The sequence below is a fragment of the Thalassophryne amazonica genome, chromosome 17 (genome assembly GCF_902500255.1).
Source record: "Thalassophryne amazonica chromosome 17, fThaAma1.1, whole genome shotgun sequence".
NCBI lineage: Eukaryota > Metazoa > Chordata > Actinopteri > Batrachoidiformes > Batrachoididae > Thalassophryne > Thalassophryne amazonica.
Window position 1 is genome coordinate 31735486 of NC_047119.1, and position 26878 is coordinate 31762363.

Here is a 26878-nt window from a genome sequence, read left to right on the forward strand (position 1 = left end):
AAAAATTTTAGGATTTAATCAAATCAAAATCCTTTGTCATATTATCATGTCTCCACCGGTCTGTTATGAGTTGTCGTGAGGAAAAACTAGATGGCGCTGCAGCATCTGAAGATGTCTGGCACAATTTCTGTACTCCATTACCTCTGTCAAGGAGGTTACTAGCACAGCTCCTGCCTGTCTATGCTTTTGTGATTGTTGTTGTCTCCATGTAACTACATTTTAATGTATTTCAGCAAGATTAGGAACACCTAGTCGGATTTCGACACTATTTGGCAAGCTCACTGAGTCTATGAATGTAAGAAGTGTAAGATTTTGCTTAGTGTTGGTTAACAGTCAAGGTCAGTGGCCAAGATCAAATTTCGGAAAAATTTGGTAATTAGTGGACAGTGGATATTTTGTGGAAATTAAGATATTTTATTGCACCTATGTAACATTTTCTCCACACTCCTGATACTTTCATGTAGTTTTGTATTGCTGTTCTCTTTGAACACTTTCATTACTGTTTGTTTTGAAAGCAGGTTAACTCAATAATATTGTATGTGCAGATTTGATTGACATTTGCTCCAAAAAGATGCAAATCCAGGTTTATGCTCTGGTGCTGTGTCGCCACACCTACCAAACTACAAAAATGCAATGGGTCCTGATTAGCAGCTGCATAGTCGGTCTACCCTCACCCCCAAAAGAAAAGTAGCCATTTATCTGCCAGAGCCCTGTGATACAAAAGACAGTTGTAGTCTGGAGGTGGTATTGGCCTTTTTGCCCACCATTTAGATCAGCCTATGAGAGTTGATACATCCTCTGCTGAAACCACAAACCTGAGAATCATAAGCCTGGATATAAATTTGTAGTTTTTCTGTGGATACTAATTGATGCCAGAGTATGCAGCTTAAATATGATGTAAAGTTAAAATGGAAAAATAGATTAAAAAATAAGGTTGTCTGCTGTTTTATGTGCTTTTTTTATGTTATCTTGAGATCTCACAAACACATGAGTTATTGCTTCAGTCTCTACTTCAGGAGGGAAGGACAGCCTGTTTGTAAAGTGAGCCACATTTTTATGTAATGCCTGAGATTAGATTTAATATCGGATTATTTTTCCTGACTTTGTGACAAGGAGAGCATGTGGTCTAGTGTGGATCAGCTTTAAAGCTAGCAATTTATTGTTTTTTTAAATCGTAGTAAATGTGTTTAAACATGAAAATACACAAGGTTGTGTGTCTTCGTCTTCTTCTGGAGGAGGTTGAGGCCACTGGTTTAGATTCAGTTTTTTGTTAGCAGTGTCAGGCACAATGAAACTTAATGGAGAAGTCCAGAATATAATTTTGGAATAGATCTTGAAAAAGTCTGGTTTTAGGGAGGTGATGGTCTAGTGGTTAAGCATTGGGCTTGAGACCAGAGGATCCTCTGTTCAAGCCCCAGTCTGACCGGAAAATCACTAAGGACTCTTGGGCAAGGTCCTCAATCCCCAAGTTGCTCCCAGTGTGTAGTGAGTGCCTTGTATTGCCGCACCTAACATCGATGTGCGAGTGTGAATGTGAGGCATAATTTTAAAGGGCTTTGAGCATCTGATGCAAATGGAAAAGCGTTGTATAAATGCAGTCCATTTACCATTTGATCTGTTTTCTTGAAGCCAATAAAGTGTGCTCCTTCAGAGGTGCTGCAGTGTCTTGGTGGCTTCCCTCACTATTCTTCTTGTATAGTCACACAGTTTTTCAGAGCTGCGTACTCCAGGCAGATTTATCATACAGCACTGTATTGTTTATATGGTAAATAAATTTAAAAAAAAAAATATATATATATAAACTAGTTTTTGGCAATGACATCACTACTCATTACCTGCTTTACTAAAAAGATGCAAGTACTTCTTCCAGTAGGTCAAAATCTGTAGAAACTAAGCAGAACAATAGACAATCTGCTGTATTTTCCAGCGTATAAGTTGCACCTGTTAACAAAAAAAAAATGCCTCCTGCAGAGGAAAAACCCATATGTCACACTGCAGTATAACTTGCATGTTTTTTTTTTTCCTGGATTGTCAGCTCTTTATTTAGGGGTTTTTACTTTTTCTTTTTTTTTTAATTCTGCATTGTTGTGTACTTTTTTTAGCATTTATTCTTTTATTAGAATTCATCTTGTTTAGTGCTTTGATTACTGGGAAGGTCTGATTATAAATAGTCATTATTTATTATTAATAACAAATATAATTTTATTTTGGGAGTCCCCATGGGCTATGATGTTTGCAGATGACATTGTGATCTGTAGTGAGAGTAGAGAGCAGGTTGAGTCTAGTCTGGAGAGGCGGAGATATGCGCTGGAGAGCAGGGGAATGAAAGTCAGAAGGAGCAAGACTGAGTACATGTGTGAATGAAAGGGAGCCCATTGGAATAGTGCGGTTACAAGGAGTAGAAGTGGTGAAAGTAGATGAGTTTAAATACTTGGGGTCAGCTGTTCAAAGTAATGGAGAGTGTGGTAGAGAGGTGAAAAAGAGAGTGCAAGCAGGGTGGAGTGGGTGGAGAAAGGTGGCGGGAATGATTTGTGACCGAAGACTATCAGCAAGAGTGAAGGGGAAAGTTTACAAGAGACCAGCTATGTTGTACGGCTTAGAGACGGTGGTACTAACAAAAAGACAGGAGACAGAGCTGAAGATGTTGAGATTCTCTTTGGGAGTGATGATGAGGATGGACAGGATTAGGAATGAACATATCAGAGGGACAGCTCGGGTGGGACGTTTTGGAGACAAAGTCAGAGAGGTGAGAGTGAGATGGTTTGGACATGTGCAGAGGAGGGACCCAGGGTACATAGGGAGAAGGATGCTGAGGATAGAACAACCAGGTAGGAGGAGAAGAGGAAGGCCAAAGAGGAGGTTTATGAATGTGCTGAGGGAGGACGTGCAGGTGGTTGGTGTGACGGAGGAAGATTCAGAGGACAGGGTGACATGGAAACGATTGATCAGCTGTGGTGACCCCCTAACGGGAGCAGCCAAAAGAAAAAAGTTTTTTTTTTTTTTTTTTTTTTTTTGGTATATACAAGTAAGTTGTACCAGAGTATAAGTCGCAAGACCTCCCAAACTACAACCCTTGGCAAAAATTATGGAATCACCGGCCTCGGAGGATGTTCATTCAGTTGTTTAATTTTGTAGAAAAAAAAGCAGATCACAGACAAGACACAACTAAAGTCATTTCAAATGGCAACTTTCTGGCTTTAAGAAACACTATAAGAAATTAAGAAAAAAAAATTGTGTCAGTCAGTAACGGTTACTTTTTTAGACCAAGCAGAGGGAAAAAAATATGGACTCACTCAATTCTGAGGAATAAATTATGGAATCACCCTGTAAATTTTCATCCCCAAAACTAACACCTGCATCAAATCAGATCTGCTCATTAGTCTGCATCTAAAAAGGAGTGATCACACCTTAGAGAGCTGTTGCACCAAGTGGACTGACATGAATCATGGCTCCAACACGAGCGATGTAAGTTGAAACAAAGGAGAGGATTATCAAACTCTTAAAAGAGGGTAAATCATCACGCAATGTTGCAAAAGATGTTGGTTGTTCACAGTCAGCTGTGTCTAAACTCTGGACCAAATGCAAACATGGGAAGGTTGTTCAAGGCAAACATACTGGTAGACCAAGGAAGACATCAAAGCGTCAAGACAGAAAACTTAAAGCAATATGTCTCAAAAATCGAAAATGCACAACAAAACAAATGAGGAACGAATGGGAGGAAACTGGCGTCAACGTCTGTGACCGAACTGTAAGAAACCGCCTAAAGGAAATGGGATTTACATACAGAAAAGCTAAATGAAAGCCATCATTAACACCTAAACAGAAAAAAACAAGGTTACAATGGGCTAAGGAAAAGCAATCGGACTGTGGATGACTGGATGAAAGTCATATTCAGTGATGAATCTCGAATCTGCATTGGGCAAGGTGATGATGCTGGAACTTTTTGTTTGGTGCTGTTCCAGTGAGATTTATAAAGATGACTGCCTGAAGAGAACATGTAAATTTCCACAGTCATTGATGATATGGGGCTGCATGTCAGGTAAAGGCACTGGGGAGATGGCTGTCATTACATCATCAATAAATGCACAAGTTTATGTTGATATTTTGGACACTTTTCTTATCCCATCAACTGCCACAATTTTTTTTCCTGATTTCTTATAGTGTTTCTTAAAGCCAGAAAGTTGACATTTGAAATGACTTTAGTTTTGTGTCATGTCTGTGATCTGCTTTTTTTCTACAAAATTAAACAACTGAATAAACATCCTCCGAGGCCGGTGAGTCCATAATTTTTGCCAGGGGTTGTAGTAAGAAGCCGTGACTTATTTTCTGGAAAATACAGTACACGTCCAACAACATATTAAAATTTCATACATTACTCTTTGAAGTAAAGTCACAGTATCTTTTTTTTTTTTTTTTTTTAAGGGATGAAGCTGTTCATAATTAAACTTTATTAGCCTTATTAATTCTGGCGTGGTTGCTGGTGCACCGTAAAGTGTGAAGTTGTGGAAATAACTTCCACATCTGTGTGGCATCATAGCTGGACTTTGCTTTTATTGTGGCAGCAGCGCGACTGTGTGCACGTCTGGCATTTTTCACAGGCACGCCTTCATGAGCTCACTGCCCACAGGCCTGAGAGGCCATGCTCACGTGTCTGAAAGCTTTTCCACATCACCAAAATAAAAGCAGCGAAATGAAGAAAAGTGTACAAAACATATGCTTATTTTTAAAGACCTGTAAGGAACGAGACTCAGCTGACAGGCTCCTCTGCCGTGACTTGTTACATAATCCACATTACTTTTTTTTTTTAAGAATTTGTGCACTTTTTGTCCAAAGGGGAGAAAAATAATTAATCCAACAATTATAGAATACTGCATAATAGAGCCCAACCAATATTTGGTTGGCCAATAATATCGGTCGATAGGACCAGCTAGGCGGGACCAAAATACACAAGAACACTATCTTATGTAAATTCTGAGCGACGTAACACTGCGACTGCCAATCCGAGTGATGGTAGCATGACACACTCATTAATTGTATTTATAATAAAGTTCAAATCATTTAAACTGTAAAAGATCAAGCATCAGTTACTTTTCATTCTCACAAGGGTTTGATGATAAAATTTTACAAATCATTGCTATTTTTTAACATACTTATTGGGAGATAAATTGGTATCGTGAATTTAATTATTTTTTTTTTACTCCCCAATATCAGTATTGGTATCGGTCCCCCAAAAAATCCATGTCAGTCAGGCTTGACTGCATAAGTAACTATAGTAAGTGTTTTGCACTATTCAGAAAAAGGTGTAGTAATTGATTCCACACGTACTCCTCCGGGTTAAAAAAGCAGCCACTTATGATTGTTAGCATCTTCCAAAAATAAGTTTAAGTGAAATCAAACAGGTTGCAAATCTGATCAAAAATGGCAAGACATACATTTTAAAGGTGATTGGACATTATTAGACATGATCTGATTTGAAATGTGTTCTCTCTGAGAAATACTTTAAAATTGTTGACCAGGGAACTTTGTTTTACAATGCTCAGAAGTGAATATGCCCTGCCCCCCAACCAGAGTTTTGTATGCCCCCCCCCCCCCCCCCCCCCCCCACCACCACAAATATACAAAACCATTTTCTTTTTGCATTATATCACATAGCATAACTTGAAAGATAGGTATTCAACTGTGATTCTTCATGTTCTGTTATGTTTATCTCTTCGGTGGAACTTTTTTTTAGACTGCTATTAAAAGTAAGGGTCCATCCAGTGGGGCGACTGTTCAAAAGACTAATTTCTCATCATTTCCAGGAAAAAGGCTCAGTCAACTCCAATGGAAGTGCTACCTTTGTGAATCATTTAAGCCCAATATCAACATTCTGTCCTCCGTGTCTTCTGAGATACAGTGAGGATGGATTTCATTGGGTTCAAAACTTAAAAAAAAAAAAAATGGAGCAAATCTACAAGTATCTTCAGGCATGCAGGTTGAGCTGCTTTGGGCACACACTTGACATGCATTACACACATACTCCACACGTTATGCTAAAGATTCCCTTCAAACTGGGTGGGCTAGTTAAGGCTGATGTCAGCCCTGCCTCCACCCCACCATCCACCTGCAGACTCTGATTTGGCTAATGTGTGTATCACTTCCCAACGTAGCAAGTAATAATATGTGGGGAGTGATGAGTTTGGACCCTAGGCTGTGCCGCTGTTGCAGTAAATACTCTCAAATGTGAGATGTCTTGACTGAACTGATGTTTCTAGCGATTTTCAGGAAAAGTTGAGTTGGCTCAAATTGAAACTTGGGGTCACTGAGTAATTTAAGTCTTAAATCTCTGGAGCCTTACTCATTACTGAAATCTGAGCAATGGGTGGATTTTACAGTGGGGCAAAAAAGTATTTAGTCAGTCCCTGATTGTGCAAGTTCTCCTACTTAGAAAGATGAGAGAGGTCTGTAATTTTCAACATAGGTACACTTAACTATGAGAGACAAAATGAAAAAAAAATCCAGGAAATCACATCGTAGGATTTTTAAAGAATTTATTTGTAAATTATGGTGGAAAATAAGTATTTGGTCACCCACAAACAAGCAAGATTTCTGGCTCTCACAGACCTGTAACTTCTTTAAGAAGTTCTGTCCTCTGTCCTCCACCTGTTACCTGTATTAATGGCACCTGTTTGAACTTGTTATATGTATAAAAGACACCTGTCCACAGCCTCAAACAGTCAGACTCCAAACTCAACCATGGCCAAGACCAAAGAGCTGTCGAATATGCCCCCTGCCCCCATAAGTTATATCTGGAAAAAAGAAATATTGGCCAAAATCAGGACTGCTTTATCAGTAGTTCCTGCGATATGGCAAACTGTATCTGCATGTTGATTTGTTGCACCATTTATGCCAGGTGGCCTTCCTGCCACAAATCTCAAAGTATAAGGTGACTGGGGTTCGGGTGCTCTTGAACCAATGGCATTCTCATTGGGAGGCAAAACATATAACTTTTAATAATTTATTGCATTAAACATTAGTGTGGTTTCATTCCAAGAGTCTAAAAATACCATTTGTTGTCATTTTGGGGTTTTTATACTTCTCCAGGGGTCAGCATTTTCAGTAAATGACATTTTACCATAAATCTCACAGATTCATTGTAATCCTATTAGTGATTCCTCTTGACAGATTAAGAGATTCTCTGGTTTCCAGCCCTGGGAGTCACCACCATGTTGTTTACATGTTGAAGAACTGTTCCAGCTCACAGCAATGATGTATATTGTAGGTAGCATTTGTGGATGATTTTTCCACGTCATCTTTCCCAGCATGGCTTGTTACAAGTGATGGAGACCTAAGTATTTTACACAACAATAACACTGTTGACTCAACTGAGTGTTGCTGTTGCTTTACTGTATTATGTTCATTGATTATGACAAAAACAAAACAAAACCGGAAAACATTTTCACAAGCAGAATGGGCACCTTTTGCATGACAGTTGTGGAGCCCGTGGCCAACGTCATCAGCGGACTGATTGTGTCATCACCAAACATCATCTGATGCTTCTGTCTGTGCACACTATGTTAAACAGTAAGTGTTCATCATGATGCCCACAGCCGGTCTGCTCTGTCTAAGCCTGATCCCGTCAGATCTCAGAAGCCAAACAGTGCAGCGTCTGGTTAGTACTTGGATGGGACCCCTCTTTGGAACACCAGTGACTGTGTGTGTTTCTCCAGGTGAAACTGGAGTTGCGTCAGGAAGGGCATCCGGCGTAAAACTTGTGCCAAATACCTACGCGGATCTGGCTGTAACTGCTGTGGCGACCCTGAACAATAACGGGAGCAGCCGAAATGACAACACCAACATATGATGCCTGCTTGTTAATTTCAGCTAGTTAGCTAGCTTCCTAGCATGTTAATTCCATCTAGTGATTGAATGGTGGTGGTTATCTCAACAGTGACATTCATGTCTCTGGGTCCTCGACCTTTGAGATCAAACAATTCCCACAAAGTGTTTATGGAGTCATGGTTGCTGGACAGAGGTGTTTGTTGATACAACATCCAAGTGTTCAGAGTCCTCGTGCTTCCTGTATTTGTGTAGTTGTGAGACTTGGTGACCTAAGGCAATGACTTGATGTATAAATATACTATATTTACAATCCCAATTCCAATGAAATGTAAATAAAAACAGAATACAATGATTTGCAAATCCCTTTCAACCTATATTCAATTGAATACACCACAAAGACAAGATATTTAATGCTCAAACTGATAGACTTTTTTGTTTTTGTGCAAATATTTGCTCATTTTGAAATGGATGCCTGCAACACATTTCAAAAAAGCTGGGACAGGGGCAAGAAAAGACTTGGAAAGTTGATGAATGCTCAGAGAACACCTGTTTGGTGTATTCAATTGAATAAATAAGTTGAAGAGGATTTGCAAATCGTATTCTGTTTTTATTTCATTCTACACAACGTTCCAATGTCATTGGAATTGGGGTTGTACTACATACGTGTACTATAATACAAGCATACTGTGCTGATTTCTTTGGGGGATCTTTGCGTACCACTGGTATGACTTTGGGTCAAACAAATGATGCATTTTGAGGGAATGTCAGCTCCAACATTTTAATTCATGTAACGCGTTTCTCCGTACACAATCCAACATGCAGGTGCCCCAACGGTTCTTTGCATCACTGGAACCCAACGGAGGACAAATATTTGAGTCCCTCACGATTGTAATTTAGAAGTGAGAAAGCTTTTCTGGATGAAGAGTGAAACATTTTCAAGGAACTAAATGACTCCAAGTGACTGGACTCAACCTAGTAGAAAAACCTGAGTGTGGAGAACCCAAGCGGCTGGATAAGGCCCATGGGACACCCCGTCTCACCTGGCTGGAGCGGATAGATGGATATGTTTGAGGATAAACCAGCTGTCTGGGTGGTTGCCATCAGGCACACGGAGCACTTCCATTGTGTGGTAGATGTGGTAACACGCATGTCAGCGCGTGCTCCCAGTCTTGACTTGCCTGCAGTCGGGCTAGTGTGGCACCAAATGAGTAAAACTTTCGTCATTCTGCATTCCCTCCATAAAAAATCAAACATAAAATGTCATCTAGTGCAGACACATTTTATTTTATTTAATGAAAAACAACAAATACGATTCGCAAAAAAAGACATAAAATGTGATGTAGTTGCTGAAATGTTTTAAAGTGATAATGTTCAAAGCATTTATTTATTTATTTTGACATGACAATGCTCAAATGTTCAGATTTATTTAATCTGGTATATTAAAAATAAATTGTTTTCTTTAACATTTATTTGTTGGGTGAACAAAGGTGGACACAGCACATATTTTATACTTTGTTCACAATATTTACCAAATAAAAAATTTGAAAAATTAAATAAGAGACATGCTGAAAGTGAATCATTAAGCATTAAAGGGTCCTCTGCCTTTTTAAAAACAAAATCCTGCTGATTTATTGTGCTTTTCAATGTTTTGTGTTTATCACATCCCAGAGGATGAAGGCCTCTAATTTTCCTGTTTGTTCATCCATCCAGCATGATATCTGCAAAAAGAACCAAAAACATGGTAATATTTGTTCCTAGTACAAAAATATAAAAAAAAAAAAAACACACACACAAATTGCACTTTTTGCCATAAATTCTGGACATAATTGAGCTAGAGTACTACAAGAAAAACCAAAATGTCCAGCATTAAGGTGCAAATACCATAACATTAGAGTGACTTATTGTCTTTGATGTCAGGGTCCGATTTGAGCAACAAGTCTCAAAAAGCTTTTTTTTTATACGAGGGCTGTCAATAAAGTATAGGTCCTTTTTATTTTTTTCAAAAACTATATGTATTTCATTCATATGTTTTTACGTCAGACATGCTTGAACCCTCGTGCGCATGCGTGAGTTTTTCCACGCCTGTCGGTGACGTCATTCGCCTGTGAGCACTCCTTGTGGGAGGAGTCGTCCAGCCCCTCGTCGGAATTCCTTTGTCTGAGAAGTTGCTGAGAGACTGGCGCGTCGTTTGATCAAAATTTTTTCTAAACCTGTGAGACACATCGAAGTGGACACAGTTCGAAAAATTAAGCTGGTTTTCAGTGAAAATTTTAACGGCTGATGAGAGATTTTGAGGTGATAATGTCGCTTTAAGGACTTCCCACGGTGCGAGACGTCGCTCAGCGCTCTCAGGCGCCGTCATCAGCCTGTTTCAAGCTGAAAACCTCCACATTTCAGGCTCTATTGATCCAGGACGTCGTGAGAGAACAGAGAAGTTTCAGAAGAAGTCGGTTTCAGCATTTTATCCGGATATTCCACTGTTAAAGGAGATTTTTTTAATGAAAGACGTGCGGACGGGTCCGCACGTCGGGAAGCAGCCGGCGGAGCGTCGCGGCGGCTGCGAGCCGACGCTGCAATCCGTCCGCACGTCTTTCATTAAAAAAAATCTCCTTTAACAGTGGAATATCCGGATAAAATGCTGAAACCGACTTCTTCTGAAACTTCTCTGTTCTCTCACGACGTCCTGGATCAATAGAGCCTGAAATGTGGAGGTTTTCAGCTTGAAACAGGCTGACGACAGCGCCTGAGAGCGCTGCGCGACGTCTCACACCGTGGGAAGTCCTTAAAGCGACAGTATCACCTCAAAATCTCTCATCAGCCGTTAAAATTTTCACTGAAAACCAGCTTAATTTTCGAACCGTGTCCACTTCGATGTGTCTCACAGGTTTAGAAAAAATTTTGATCAAACAAAGCACCAGTCTCTCAGCAACTTCTCAGACAAAGGAATTCCGACGAGGAGCTGGACGACTCCTCCCACAAGGAGTGCTCACAGGCGAATGATGTCACCGGCAGGCGTGGAAAAACTCACGCATGCGCACGAGGGTTCAAGCATATCTGACATAAAAACATATGAATGAAATCCATATAGTTTTTGAAAAAAATAAAAAGGACCTATACTTTATTGACAGACCTCGTATATATATAACCCAGCTCCTATCAGAAATACTGTGTCCTGAAAAGTCACCAATTGGTAGGTGAGGAAAATGGTTCTGGTTTGTCCCATTTAGGATGGTTTTCATTCCGCTGACCTAAACTCGGCAGTGACACACGTGTCTCTGGGTCCTCGGCCTTGTAGATCAAGAGATGCCTGGGAAGAGTTTATGGAGTCATGAGGTCACTGGAGAGAGGTGTTTGCTGTTGCAGATATCTTTGCAGGAGAACAAAGGTCCAGGTTTAGGGTCCTGCTGCTACCTGTCTTTGCTTATGGTTGAGACTTGGAGCTAATCAGCAAACTAAGGCGATGAATGGATGTCTTTGGTACCAAGTCTATTCAGAGGATCTGTGGGTACGGCTGGAATGACTTTTAGTGCAGCAGATAACAGAATATTTACAGAGGAATCTTGTAAATAGGGTCGCGGGGGCTGGAGCCTATCCCAGCAGACATAGGGCGTAAGGCGGGATACATCCTGGGCAGGACGCCAGTCTGTCGCAGGGCCACATATAGACAAACAAATACATTCACACCCGTACACACACCTACAGACCATTTAAAGATTCCAATCCACCTAACCTGCGTGTCTTTGGATGTGGGAGGAAGCCGGAGCACCCAGAGAGAATCTACGCAAACACGGGGAGAACATGCAAACTCCACACAGAAAGGCTGCAGATGGGAATCGAACCCGTGACCTTCTCTCTGTGAGGCAACAGTGCTAACCACTAAGCCACCGTGCTGTTCTTAGATGGACCAGCACTATAGAAATACAGCCCATTAACCATTTCATTTAGCTCAACTTGACCTTTAAAAATTACAAAAATGTATGGTTTTGGGTGAATACTATAGTATAAAAATTTCAAATTTTTTTAATTGAAATTTTTAAATTAAAAAAGCGTAGTTACGCTGGAAGTAGGTTTACAGTTACAAACATTCATAGTCCGATTTGTTGGCTACAGAGAAATTCCACTGGCATAGCTGGGAATTGAACCAGCAACCCTCCAGTCACAAATCAGATTCTCTTATGCAGTCAAATCCTGTTTGATCAATTTATTCTGAAGTCAGAGTCAAATTTGTGGAAAATTTCCCCAAAAGCAATTTTATTTTCTTAGTCATATTTTAATTTCTTATTGGACTTCAAATAAATAAATTAAAAGGCGTGTTATGAATTAAAAGGTGAATTCGGACCACTGAGCTCAGGTTTTATCACTGTCATCGTCATTGGTGCTAATGATTAGGTCGCGGAGGTGGGCGCGATGGAGGAGGGGCTCTACAGAGGGGTGGAGCCTGAGGTGGTGGTGGCAGAGAGCCACTTGGCGACGGAGGCACAGAGGTGGAGCTTGAGGGCAGGGCACTGTTGTGAAGGGTGATCGAAGAAGGGGGCGGAGTAGACGGCAGAGGAGGGAGCATAGACGTTGGTGAGGGGGGCAAAGGAAACACAGTACTGCCCTCTGATGAGCAGCACTGGTAACGGCTGGGCAGAGTGTAAATAGGCGTGGCGGCGTGATGGTTGTAGATGGGATAGCGAGGAACAGGGTAGGATTTGCCCCTGGTGAAGTTGATGCACCTCCCCTGTAACAGAAAAAACACATTGCAGAATTACTCATATTTATTCCTATTTAAAAACGTATGAAACCCTCTTTTAAACTACAGACAACAAAAAACCTGGATGTATATTTGTGTTATGATCATTCCTAAAAGGGAAAAAAAAATACTCTGGCAGGTTTGGAAGGGTACAACTTTAAGCAGATGGAAAGAGGAAATTCCTCTGTTAGTCCTGTTAGTGATTGTCATGGAAGAAAAGAGAACTGCTGCCAAAGCAGCCGTGCTGACGCTGGAAGTTCGAGGAGGTAGACGCCGTCTACGCTAATGACTTTAGCAGACAAAGCCTTTCCTCCGGGCTCTGACTATAATATATGGGATACCTTTTCTCACTCTGTCACGTTTGGCCATTCTTCTTATGATTTAGTACAGCTACGTCTTTTCTTAAATTATTGCTTTATAGGATGACTTTGTTTAAAGTTCTGAAGTCTAGATTTCAAATTGCTTCCTGCTTTGATTTGGAGCCACAGGCTTTCACCCTCTTTTCATGTGATTACAACTTTAACAAATTACTAAAACGGCATCTGCCAAGGAGTCGACATAATTAGTCCTCAAGCTTATTAACTGCATGAATGCACGAGTTGCTTTTGCAGTTACAAGAAGGCTGAAGCTCCAATTAAAAATGTTTTCCATCGAAGAAGCTGCCGTAGCTCCATGCTGTGGCATTTTACCACGAGGTCATGTGTTTAGTATGTTTGTCTGGTATCAGGATTCCTCATACGCAGAGGTCTCAAGCTTGTTCCAGAAAGGGCTGAGAAGGTGCAGGCTTTCTTTGCAGGCTTTTCTTCTTTTTTTTCTTAACTGATTCCATCTGCTCAAAGTGATGTTAATCAGTGAAATCACCTAGTGGAGCGGCTGGTTGCAAAGAAAACCTGCACCCTCTCGGCCCTTTCTGGAATGAGTTTGAGACCTGTGCTCAAAAGGGTTTGGAGCTGATCTCCATAGAAGATGACAAATTGATCAAACGTATCAAATAGAAGACCTTGTCAAAATTGGATGTTGATCTGGATCCAGATGGGGATTGTCGATCATTTATATTGCTTCAGATTTTGCAAAGGTTTCATAAATTTCTCAGAGAGCATTTGCTACAGGTATGAGATATTTCTATGCAGTATCATGGCAGATCCCAGTGGTGCCATATGGTGATTGACCAATGTACTGTAGTACAACTGCAAAAAATTTAATCTAGGGCTACTAAAAAATCTCTAACTATACAAAATTCTTGATCTTTTTGGCAAACTTGTGTCACCACGTCATATTTTGAGGTCCACCTTTGATGTGGAAATCCCACAAAATATCCTTTGTCATAATCACAGAAAGTCAAATTAGGGATACAGTATGGATAATCACATGATGATACTGGGTTAGTACTCGTAGTACTGCAATACATTGTTCATATTGTAAATATTATGGAGTTCTGTTGTAACTGTTCAGAGTGTTTGACCGCCACCGTACAGAAATAACTCGTACCTGTGCTCATGTCCTTTGTCTAAACTAGCACACAGATTCTGATTAAATATTTTACCCCTACATTTAGTACTGTGCAAAGTTTTTCAAACGCAAACATGCAATAAAAAAGTAAAGTTTCTAAAAGTCAAATAATTGACACTAAAGCATGTTAAGCATTAAAGTCGTGAATAAATATCTCCTGTCATTGCTCCACTTTCAAATATCAGTGCGCCACCTACTGATTGGTACAGACAGGCCAAAAAGCACAGTGCATCATGGGAAGTTTCTGATCTTGGAAACCCGTAAATGGATGATCCACCTCTTTGGTACGTGTGTAAAGTCCTCGAACAGGCAGAGGTCACCAAGCTTGGATTTTATCACTGTCATTGTCACCGGTGCTCATGATTAGGTTGCAGAGGTGGGCGTGATGGAGGAGGGGCTCCACAGGAGGAGGTGGAGCCGGAGGTGGAGGTGGCAGAGAGCCACTTGGCGATGGAGGCACAGAGGTGGTGTAAATAAATTTCTTTTGTCATTGCCCTATTTTCAAATATCAGTGCGCCAACTACTGATTGATACAGACAGGCCAAAATGCACAGTGCATCATGGGAAATTTCTGACATTGTAGACCCACGAATGGATGATCCACCTCTTTGCTACGTGTTTAAAGTCATCAAACAGGTGGAGGTCACCAGCATCGAGCTCATATTGCTGAAGTGACAGATATGATGCGCAGGGCACATCTACAGGATGGAGGACCACCACCTCCACAAGATCGTCTTGTACGGATGTCCTGCACGAACCATGAGGCCTTGCATCATACCATCAACCATAGCGTCTCCTCCTTAGAAGACTCTCGCAGAGTCACCCTTAAAGACAAAAGACACAGGAGGAAGCATGGAGATGCTGCACCATCAAATCCTGACCAGACCTTCATCTGCAACCGGACCTGTTTGTCCCGAATTCACCTCGTCTGCCACAAGTGCGCGTGCAGTTGACGTGGACTGCTACCTTCATAATCTTGGAGATATTGTTCCAGGTTAAGGAAGGACTGAATAAAGTCTAATACTTAGTGGCCACGGACTGTGTACTGAAATGGTAAACACCTCACATCTTCAATACCAGCAAATTATTTTCACAATTTTCAGACTTGTTTGATCAATTCTGCAATTGTTTTCATTTGTGAATCACCTCAGTGTTGTTCCCATTTGTCAAATATCTACTCTCTGCACCGTGTTTGCGTTTCATGCTAACGTGGGTGTCGATGCCCGTGCTTCTGCTGAGTGACCACTCGCCACACACTCAACAGTGAAAACAGTGAACTTGTTTATTTTATTTTATTTATTTTTAGTTTCGACTATCTCCAATTTATCGGGGACGCCACAGCAGATCCTGCAGAGTTCCATGCTGGGATTTGGTACAAGCTGAACATGGAGAAAAAGCAGTGCGTTTATTATTCACTGATTATTTGCTCCTGTTTGTCCTGGTTGTGGAATCACACATTGGGTTGTGATCTTGCAAAGTAATAAGGTTTTAATTATTCTGAAAAAGGTTTTTCACTTTATTTCATAAAACAAGGACAAAATGTATTGATTATGATGTGTAACATTTGAATTCTTTTTTTCTTGCATTTGGAGAATAAAGTATTAGAGGACAAATTGTCAAAAAACACATTTATACAGAAACACTAAGATGCTTAAAAATTTTACACAGCATTGAACAACTATGATAGTCAATCAGCAAGTCAAATTTTTGTGCTGATCTGTTACAAATAATGTACATTTGGATGGGCGTGATGGACCTTGGCTGAGGTATGCGCTCTGTGTATGTTTGGTTATTCTGTTGTCTCTCATAATACTAACATATCTGACCTTGTCTCCAGGGTGGGGTCGCATCACAGACACTCTGTCGTATCCATTCCTCAGGAACACAAACAGGGCGTCCAGTTTACCCTGTAAAGCAATAATCAAAGATGAAAGAAAAAAAAAAAGGTTTTACCAGTAATTTAGAGCAATAAATTCCCAAACTTTAGAACCCCACCGCCCACTTTGAAATCTGCTGTGGCCCACCCAAACGATTAATCAAAGTTATAGTCAATACACTTCTAATTACAATGTAAACTCACATTTTGGTGTAAATTAAAACTTTATTAATGACCTCTCATGGGCCAGCTACAGTATTTTCACAGCCCACTAGGTGGTCCACGACCCACACTTTGGGAATCACTGTGTGTACCTCCACTAATAAAACATAAAAGCATTTAAAAACTGTTAGATGAGTATAGTCATGTGAATTAAATGGTTTAATTTTGAGTTGATCTGTCTGCATTTTTGCTTCCTGTGACTGACAGTCTGCAGACAGATGAATTCAAACATAATGTACGCCGAACAAAAATATAAATGCAACACTTTTGTTTTTGCTCCCATTTTTATGAGCTGAACGCAAAGACCTAAAACATTTTCTAAATACGTAAAAGCCCTATTTGGCATATCAAGATGCTGATTAGCACAATTATTGTGCAGGTGTGCCTTAGGTTGGCCACAATAAAAGGCCACTCTTAAAATTGCAGTTTTGGTTTATTTGGATGGGGTGGGGGTTTCAGAAAACCAGTCAGTATCTGGTGTGACCACCATTTGCCTCACACAGTGCAACACATCTCCTTCACATAGAGTTGATCAGGTTGTTGGACATGCTGGATGTGGAGGTCCTGGGCTGGTGTGGCTACACGTGGTCTGGTGGTTGTGAGGCTGGTTGGATGTACTCCCAAATTCTCTGAAATGCCTTTGGAGATGGTTTATGATAGAGAAATGAACATTCAATTCACAGGTAACAGCTCTGGTGGACATTCCTGCAGTCAGCATGCCAATTACACGCTCCCTCAAATCTTGCGACATCTGTCCTGTGTGATAAAACTGAACATTTCAGAGTGTCCTTTTATTGTGGACAGTCTAAGGCACACCTGTGCAATAATCATGCTGTCTAATCAGCATCTTGATATGCCACACCTGTGAGGTGCGATGGATTATCTCAGCAAAGGAGAAGTGCTCACTAACACAGATTTGTGAATAATATTGGAGAGAAATAGGTCTTTTGTGTATATAGAAAATGTTTAGGTCTTTGAGTTAAGCTCCTGAAAAATGGGAGCAAAAACAAAAGTGTTGTGTTTATATTTTTGTTCAGTGTATTTTATTAAGAACGACTCTGCCTCAACACATTTTGCTTTCAGGGGTCAGCTCGATGCAAAGTCTGGTTCTAATTACCTTTAATCCAGCTGACTATTGTGCTGTGAAACATACTTTATTCGCCATTTCCTGATAACACACGATTCCTAGGAACACTAAAAAGGAAACTTTTTTCCCACTCACTTGTGATGAATACAGTCATAAGGAGGAGACTTACAATGTCCAAAATTGTTTTAAAACACGCATGTGTGTGCATGATGTGCAGGACATCCACGTTAATTCAACACAGCATACGATCACTCACATGGTAAAACTACCAAAAAATAAAGTAAAATCAACAAAGTGCAGAGAGATGATTAATGCAGGTAAAGTGACGTAATAAGTTGCACACCTTTATGGGTGAATACCATGCGTGAGGGCGCACAGGACGGTGCATTGTGTAGTGGTTCCGTGAGGGAGGGAACTCAAACTCCTCGGCTGGCATCACAACTCGAGCATTTGTAGCTTTTTCCAGTTTGGCTCCTTCCTCAGTGGAGCCTTTATCTCCCCAGCGGACCTGAACACAAACAGAATGTCTCTGTACATTAGCAGTACTGAAACGGCACACTGAGATCTCAGACTCACTTTTATTGTCACTCGACCCTTACAGACAGAACGAGATGCAGTTTCTCCAGGTCTTGGTGTAGTTAACTGGGACAATTTTTTTTAAACCTAACCTATTGTATAAAAAATCTGTTGGTTCACATAATGCTGACCTCAGGCCCTCTGGCCCCTTTCCACCGAATGTGGCATGCAAATGACTTTGGTGTCATTTTGAGTCTGAGTCAAACATTTTTCTTCTTCTACTAAGGTGGATTAGAATTTTTTGTGGTACACAGCACCAGCTATTGTACTGGAGGGGCCTAGCAGTCAATATGTGTCACTGATTTCAAAATGCAGCTCTTTTCAACCAGACATGGGTTGAAGTGACATGTCAGTCATCTGTGTCCAATCAGATTTCAGGGGAATATAGTGCAACCCTGGCTTCCACTCTAGCTCCACCCTTGTCAGGAAGTGTTCAACATTTGACATTTCCTGTTTCACTGTGGACTCAAAATTTGTCACTTCCCGTTTCAGTCTCCACTTGCCACTGTATTCCCGGGAGATGCCAATGAGATCTCCTCTGTCAATCCAGGAATTGTCGATTCAGGAAGTGTTTGACATTTGACATTTCCTGTTTTACTGTGGACTCAAAATTTGGCACTTCCTGTTTGTGACTCCCTGTACCATGAGTGAGCTTCGTGCAGCTTAGATCGTATTATAATTCAGGATCCCAAATTTGGTTGACTTCTGTCTATTTGGTATGAGATAGGAATCCATCATTGCTGTGATGAACACCTAAATAAAACTGATTTGAAAGTGTTCACACTGCCATTTCATGTGAATATAATGAATTTGTAAGTTTTGATGGTGACATTTACTGCCCCCTTATGGTCGTGTGAACACCATGACATTTAGCCACCCTTGCTGGTTGTTCTGTGAATCCAGTAGGGGCTATAAGCAACATCTAGTTATCCTGCATGTCAGCAAAGTGGCAGTAGTACAGTACTGATTTCACTGGTGTGCATGTGTCTGTGAATCTGAAGACAAGATAACTACGATAGATACCTTGAGGTGATTACATTTTGGGGTTATTTGTTCAAAGTCAATTAAAGCATGGTCTGAAAAAGACCTTTTTTGGCATATCTGTACAACCAAGAAACTGGGATGAATGATCTAAAAGCATATTTGATCAGAAGAATATTTGTGATTGATTGGTATGAATGAGTTCATAATGAAGTCATTTGATCAAGTCATATATAGTCAAAAACACCACTACAGACATATTGGTATGTAGATTTCCTTGTACCTTCATATTTTGGTGTGTAGAGTGTGCAGAGTGTGCATCAGTCCTCTGATGCCTTTCATTCAAGTTGTTTTGCTTCTAAAATCCTGTTGGATACTGATTAACTATGTTATTTGCAATGTCTCACTTTTCTTAAATTGTGAATATCCACCCACCCCTGCAACCAGTGAAACCATTTTATTTATTTAATCACAACTGTTCTTTTCAATATAATCACCTCAACACCTACAGTATTCATGAAAAGGCCAAGCTCGAGGGTGAAATCAGTTATGTCCTTCCCGGCAGCTTCCACATACAAGCTCGAGAACTTCAGCTCGGGAGAATAAACATGTAGTGGAACATGTGCATATTTTCCACAGCTCACTTTAGAAACAGCTTCGTGTTGACAGCACAGACTCCTGAGACTAAACCCGCTGTCAGCGAACCACTCCACACTGTCAGAATGATACGTGTCTTCGACCCAGCTGTTGGTTTTGGCCCGCCATAGCTGATATTTGGGTCTGTTGTGACCTGTGCACTTCTCAGTCCTAGCTCAGGGGTTCTTCAAGAAGAAAACAAACCCATAAATGACCTCCCACCTCTGTTTGACTGTTGCTGTCAGGTATCAGCACGATGTGTATTAAGCTGCAGTCAGTGGATCTCCGACCGCCTCGTCCTTATAATAAATTTCTTGTGTCCATTTTTGTGACTTTTATTAGGCTGTAACTATATTTCTCTCTTATTTTTCTTCTTCCAAAAGCAGAAATCAAGGTGATGTTTTCAATTATGCTCCTCAAGCTCCATGGCAACATGGAACTTCATTCCCGTCTTTTATGCAAACTCTGCACAACTGTGCTGCACCAGATGTTGTTGAAGTAGCCCTGCTTTTAATTTATACATTGACAGAACATATTTTCGAAACATATATTGGCTACATTTCCAATCAGGACCTTGTGTATCTCTGTTTCAGAGGGGGGGATTATATAGAAAATGGAAATTATGATTTAAAAACATTCTGACATACATAATTATAACGTATAATCTTGGCTTTTTTTCATTTAAAGGGAATCATACCTACTCCGGTGTGTTTGGCAGTACAGTAGTTGGTTATATGAATTTTGCCTAGTGTTTTTAAAAATCTGGCCCAATTTCCTCAATTTTGAAATTGGGATGGAAATTGCTGCCAGTAATAATCAATGGGAGATCACACAGTTATACTAGGGGAGCTATGACCACTACCTTTGCAACTTTTTTTTAGTTTCCTTAGATGACCCCAAAACACAATCAGGATGTTCCCAAAAATAAAAACTGGCCTCAAGCGAATTATCCAAGATGGCGTCCAAGATGGCCACCAAAATAGGGTTTTTCACTAAAAACCTTTAAACAACATATAAACAACTTAAATATCACAGAGATTCAATGGGAAGACCATTGCAGGTCACAGCAAACTCATTTGTGCCTACACTAAATTCATTCATGGGTTTAAGATTCAAAATGGCCACCGAAATGTGTTTTTTCAGTAATATGCATTATTTCAAAGATACATTTTTAAATAATAAGATAGCTCCACACACAAAAAAAAAACTATTTTGGCAGCCAGCTTGGACGCCATCTTGGATAACTGGCTTGAGGCCAGTTTCTTTTTTTGGGAACATCATGATTGTGTTTTGGGGTCATCTAAGGAACCTAAAAAAGTTGGTCTGGTTTAGTCCTGGGGGGGTTGCAAAGGTAGTGGTTGTAGTTCCCCTAGTATTAAGGAATAGAAAAACCCTTAGTATGTTAACATTGCAGCCATTATTATTGTAAAATTACTCACCTGATAGTCATTGTTACTGTTATATTGTGGTCATAGTGTTTGATGGATTTACTGTTCCAGTTGACAGATTTTGTATTGAAACTTAATTTGCACACATTGTTTTCTTCATCTTCTTAATTGCATTGTCATGTCTAAAAGTGTGTAAAACAAAAATTTGTGCGGTGCACATTATTTGTTTGCCTGTAAAAACAAGAAGCATTGAGAGCAACAGTAACAGTTTGGCTCAGTGTCAAACAAGTAAACTGCAGACTGCTCAAAAATCAAACACGTGTGCTATGTTCTAATCACATCATGCAGGTCGCAGCTCTCTGAAGCCTTCACGCAGGGCAACACATCTACCACGCTGCACTTCTGCCAAGCATTTGGTCAATCTGCCGTCTTTGCAGTTTTACTGGCCAGATGTCCTCATCTCAACTCGCACTGACTCTCAAGACGAGTCTTTTTCAGTATGAACTTGCTTACTCGTGTATTCTAAGGAATGAATCACTTTCTAGTCCTGCAGTACTCGTGTTTGATGTCAAGAAAGCACCACTCGAGTCAACCTCCACACCTGCCCCACCTGTGAAGCTGATGCTTCAAATATACATAGTGGATTATTTTATTTCAAAAGTTAAAAAAAAAAACATATTTTTAGCTGCTGTGAGGGGTTGTGCTCCTCCTGCGCCCCCCACCCCCCACCCCCACCACCACCAGCTGGACAGCTGTAAGAATAAAAAACAAAATTTGCAAAAGTTTCTGAAAAGGTTGAGCATATCATACATTTTGTTGTTGGCTATGAAAATTTTATGAATCATATTTATTTATTCATCACAAAGACTTTGCAAGTCTTCATTGTCTTGGTGCCTCCTGTCTTACTGCATGATTGTGAGATTTGGACATTAACCAGTGATCTAAACTGGATGCCTTTGGTTATAAATCTCTTCAGAGGATTCCTGGGTACCACTGAAATGACTTTGTGTCAAATGAACAGTTGCTTACAGAGTCGAATGACCATGGCATTGTGAGGTAAAGGACAGCATTTTGGCCATGCGGCGTGTTTCTCTGTGCATGATCCAGCAAGCAGGTGTTTCCCTGTTGGGGACTCCAGTGGTTGGAGAAGGGGACACCCATGTTTCATCAGGTTGTGGCACATTTTCAAGAGGGGATAGATCAGTTGACTGCCTGAGTGGCTGTCATCCAAGATGCAAGGTGGATCCGTGTTGTGTTGAATGTGGCAACGTGTGCCACCAGTGGCTGCTCCTGACCTGATCGTTGGGATGGGTCTTTTAGACCATGGCTGAGGGAGTCACTTTATTAAATGTCAATGTATTTTTTTAATGATATCTACATAATGATTAGCAGAGCAGGTAGCTCAGTGGAATAAAGAGTTAGCCTACCAATATGTAAATCTGGTTTGGGTTCCTGATTAATGCTACCTGTCTGTGTTCTTGAACAAAACACTTCAACTGCATTGTCTCAGTCCACCAGCTGTAATTCTGTATTAACTTTGGGCTGGACTGATGTCCAGTCCGGGGGAGGTCACTTCATGCTATTTTACTGCATCTGGTGATAAACACCGACCTGATGAGTCTCCAGGTTTGCATAGGAATTACTTTTTTTAATCTACTACTATAAGCAACAGTTTTGCTGTCATGTCCAACAGCAGCCTGTACTCAAGGTTCATGAAATGGAGCAATATGTCCACCTGGTGGACATTTACCATCAGTGCAGGTACAAAAGAATTTTGCTAAGAGCTGTAGTATACTATAATTTGAAGTTATGACAGCATTTTGCTTTTTGAAAAACTGTCTTATACCACCATTTTGGACACTGTTTAAGCCTGATCTGTGATATAAATTCCATGTAGAGTGCCACCGTTGAGCAGTGGTTAGAATTGTCACTTTAGATTAGTTGGTTTATGAAATTTCCCAAAATTTCCTGCATATTCGTATTGTTAATTGTATCAGTAGCAAGGCCCAAGCAGAGGGTCACCCCTTTGAGTCTGGTGTGCTTGAGGTTTCTTCCTCAAATCATCAGATGGAGTTTTTCCTTACCACTGTTGCCTGTGTGCTTGCTCCAGGGGTTGGTAAGGTTAGACATTACTTGTGTGAAGCACTTTGAGGCAACTTTGTTGTGATTTGGCAGTATATAAATGAAAGAAAATTAAATTAAATTGAATTAAATTGAAATACACCTTGAGAACATTCTGCCTGGAAATTCCACATCTTCTTCCTTCTCTTATGTATACTGAACACTTAGCCAGCTTGATGATAATTATTAGAGTTAACATCATGTCTTTGTACCTCCATTCTCTTGATGCCCCCGACTCCTCTGCCTCCATAGTATGAGGCGTCCACTGTGGGCCACTTCTTTTTGGGAAAACCTTCCTCATCATCCTGACGTATTAAGAAAAGAAGCACCAAAGTTTCTACAGGTTACATAAACATGTTCTAAGTAAAGTATGATTGTCAATGTCACTCACAACTTATGAATTTTAAATTCTACACATAAGAAAACTGTGGATACTTTCTACAGTATGGTGTGTCCGCAATATACAGCAAGAAGCTAATGTACTGTACATTGTGATTGTTTGCATGTATTTGTTTGTTGATGCAACAAACAACGTGTGGGAATCAATAATTATGAACCATTTTGAAATGAGATGATACAGTGCATCCCAAAAGTTTTCACAGCGCTTCACTTTTTCCACATTTTGTTATGTTACAGCCTTATTCCAAAATGGAGTAAATTAAGTTTTTTCCTTCAAAATTCTACTCACAATACCCCATATGACAACATGAAAAAAGTTTTGTAGAAAGTTTTGCAAATTTATTAAAAATACAAAACTAAGAAATCATGTGTAAATAAGTATTCACATCCTTTGCTCAGTACTTTGTTGATGCACCTTTGACAGCAATTACAGCCTCAAATCTTCTTGAATATGATGCCACAAGCTTGGTGCACCTATCTTTGGGCAGTTTTGCTCATTCCTCTTTGCAGCACCTCTGAAGCTCCATCAAGTTGGATGGGGAACATCAGTGCACAGACATTTTCAGATCTCTCCAGAGATGTTCAATCAGATTCAGGTCTGGGTTCTGTCTGGGCCACTCAAGGACATTCACAGAGTTGTTCTGAAGCCACTCCTTTGATATCTTGACTGTGTGCTTAGGGTCATTGTCCTGCTGAAAGAATGAGAATGCTCCAGTCTGAGGTCAAGAGCGCTCTGGAGCAGGTTTTCATCCAGGATGTCTCTGTACATTGCTGCATTCATCTTTCCCTCAATCCTGACTAGTCTCCCAGTTCCTGCCACTGACAAACATTCCCACAGCATGATGCTGCCACCGCCATGCTTCACTGTAGGATGGTGCCTCGTTTCTGCCAAACAGGACTCCTGGCATTCATGCCAAAGAGTTCAATCTTGTCTCATCAGACCAGATATTTTTTTTCTCATGGTCTGAGAGTCCTTCAGGTGCCTTTTGGCAAACTCCAGGTGGGCTGCCATGTGCCTAAGGAGTGGCTTCTCTCTCTGGTCACTCTACCATACAGGCCTGATTGGTGGATTGCTGCAGAGACAGTTGTCCTTCTGGAAGATTCTCCTCTCTCCACAGAGGAATGCTGGAGCTCTGACAGAGTGTCCATTGGATTCTTGGTCACCTCCCTGACAAAAGCTCTTCTCCCCGGATCACTTAGGTTTAGATAGATCGTCAGCTCTAGGAAGACTCCTGATGGATCTGAACTTATTTAATTTATGGATGATGGAGGCCACTGTGCTCATTAATGGGGACCATCAAAGGAGCAGAAATGTTTCTTTAACTTCCCCAGTTTGTGCCTTGAGACAATCCTGTCTCAGAGGTCTACAGACAATTCTTTTGACTTCATGCTTGGTTTGTGCTCTGACATGCAGTGTTAACTGTGGGACCTTACATGTAGAGAGGCGTGTGTCTTTCCAAATCATGTCCAATCAACTGAATTTACCTCAGGTGGACTCCAGTTAAACTGTAGAAACATCTCAAGGATGATCAGTGGAAACAGGATGCACCTGAGCTCAATTTTGAGCTTCATGGCAAAGGCTGTGAGTACTTATGTACATGTGATTTCTTAGTTTTTTTTTGTTTTGTTTTTTTTAATGAATTTGCAAGAATCTAAAAAAAAAAAAAAAAAAACTTTTTTCACATTGTCATTATGGGGTATTGTGTGTTGAATGTTGAGGGAAAAAATAAATTTAATCCATTTTGGAATAAGGCTGCAACATAAAATGTGGAAGTGAAGCACTGTGAATACTTTCTGGATGCACCGTAAGTACAGTTAAAAGTACTTACAGAGACATCATCTATTACTGGAAGAGGTGGCTCATGGATTGCCTACGTAGAAGAAACAGGACAGTGTACTCAAAGATGCCTGGTTTTCCCATAAGATCTCCACCCCCCACAATAACAAAATAGCAATAGACAACAATATATCACAACAAAGATCGCAATCAATAAATATTTAACCAAGTATGTTCTTAAGTAAGAGAACCTAAAGTGGCTTCCATACCACGGTGCAGCAGAGAGGCCAGAACCACCACAGTAGGACCACGGTCAGCAGGAACAACAGAATGAGCAGAGCGACAGCCACGAACGTCCCATCAGACTACAAGGGGAAAAAATACTCTATGTTAGTCACAACCATTGATAAGTGGTTTGTCGGACAAATAATGGAATTGTATTCACATCTGTAATACCGCAAGAGTTTCCAACAACTTGCCAAGATCAGCAATTGCTTTAAAATTTGTGATATGATCAAACCACAGTACAGTGCCAAATGAAACATCATGGCTGATTTCTGTGTATGTTCCCATCATGTGAGGGAGTAATGATCATTTATTACCTCTGTCAAAGAGGTTGTGTGATACCCTCTCTACTTTTAAGATTAGGCTTAAAACTTTCCTTTTCGCTAAGGCTTATAGTTAGGGCTGGATCGGGTGACCCTGGACCATCCCTTGGTTATGTTGCTTTAGACGTAGACTGTGGGGGGGTTCCCATGATGCACTGTTTCTTTCTCTTTTTGCTCCGTATGCATCACTCTGCATTTAATCATTAGTGATCGATCTCTGCCCCCCTTCTCGGCATGTCTTTTCCTGGTTCTTTCCCTCAGCCCCAACCAGTCTCAGCAGAAGACCTGCCCCTCACTGAGCCTGGTTCTGCTGGAGGTTTCTTCCTGTTAAAAGGGAGTTTTTCCTTCCCACTTGGCCACAGTGCTTGCTCATAGGGGGTCGTTTTGACCGTTGGGGTTTTTCATAATTATTGTATGGCCTTGCCTTACAATATGGAGCGCCTTGGGGCAACTGTTTGTTGTGATTTGGCGCTATATAAGAAAAAAGTTGATTGATTGATTGATTGATCACCAACATCTGTTTGTTTATTTATCAATCAATCAATCAATCAATTTTATTTATATAGCACCAAATCACAACAAACAGTTGCCCCAAGGCGCTTTATATTGTAAGGCAAGGCCATACAATAATTACGTAAAAACCCCAATGGTCAAAACGACCCCCTGTGAGCAAGCACTTGGCGACAGTGGGAAGGAAAAACTCAATTTTAACAGGAAGAAACCTCCAGCAGAACCAGGCTCAGGGAGGGGCAGTCTTCTGCTGGGACTGGTTGGACCAGCAGAACTGCTGGACTTTGATCCTGATCTCAGTGATGGGATCAAAGCAATCAGGATGTAAGTTTACAATAAGGATCAAAGTTGAGTTATCAGTATCAAAGGTAAGTATCAAAGCCACTGATCATGAGCAAAAGGTAGCAATCAGGATCTAAGTTCAGTAATAGGATCAAAGTTCAGATATCAGGAAGAAAGGTCAGGAACATAATGATAGCTGTGTACTCAGGATCAGTATTCAACTGTAAGGATCAAAGATTGGTGTTCATGTTCAAAGATAAGGGATCAGGTTCAACTTTCAGTGAACAGAACTAAAGACCAGAGACATGATCATAAATGAGTGAGCAGGATCAAAGTGCAGTAATAAAGAC

General features: G+C 40.6%; 1 protein-coding gene across 1 annotated transcript in view; it reads right to left on the reverse strand.

Annotated features, from left to right (window-relative positions):
* Positions 1-11664: 11664 nt before the first annotated feature.
* Positions 11665-26878, reverse strand: part of LOC117528932 (anthrax toxin receptor 1-like) — a 34040-nt gene continuing 18826 nt past the window's right edge. The window contains exons 13-18 of the mRNA XM_034191563.1: positions 25398-25493; positions 25181-25222; positions 23165-23257; positions 17594-17758; positions 15892-15972; positions 11665-12544 (exon numbers count right to left, since the gene is read on the reverse strand). Of these exons, the coding sequence (XP_034047454.1) occupies positions 12200-12544; positions 15892-15972; positions 17594-17758; positions 23165-23257; positions 25181-25222; positions 25398-25493 (822 nt within the window). The 3' untranslated portion in view covers positions 11665-12199. The remainder of the gene's footprint in view (positions 12545-15891; positions 15973-17593; positions 17759-23164; positions 23258-25180; positions 25223-25397; positions 25494-26878) is intronic.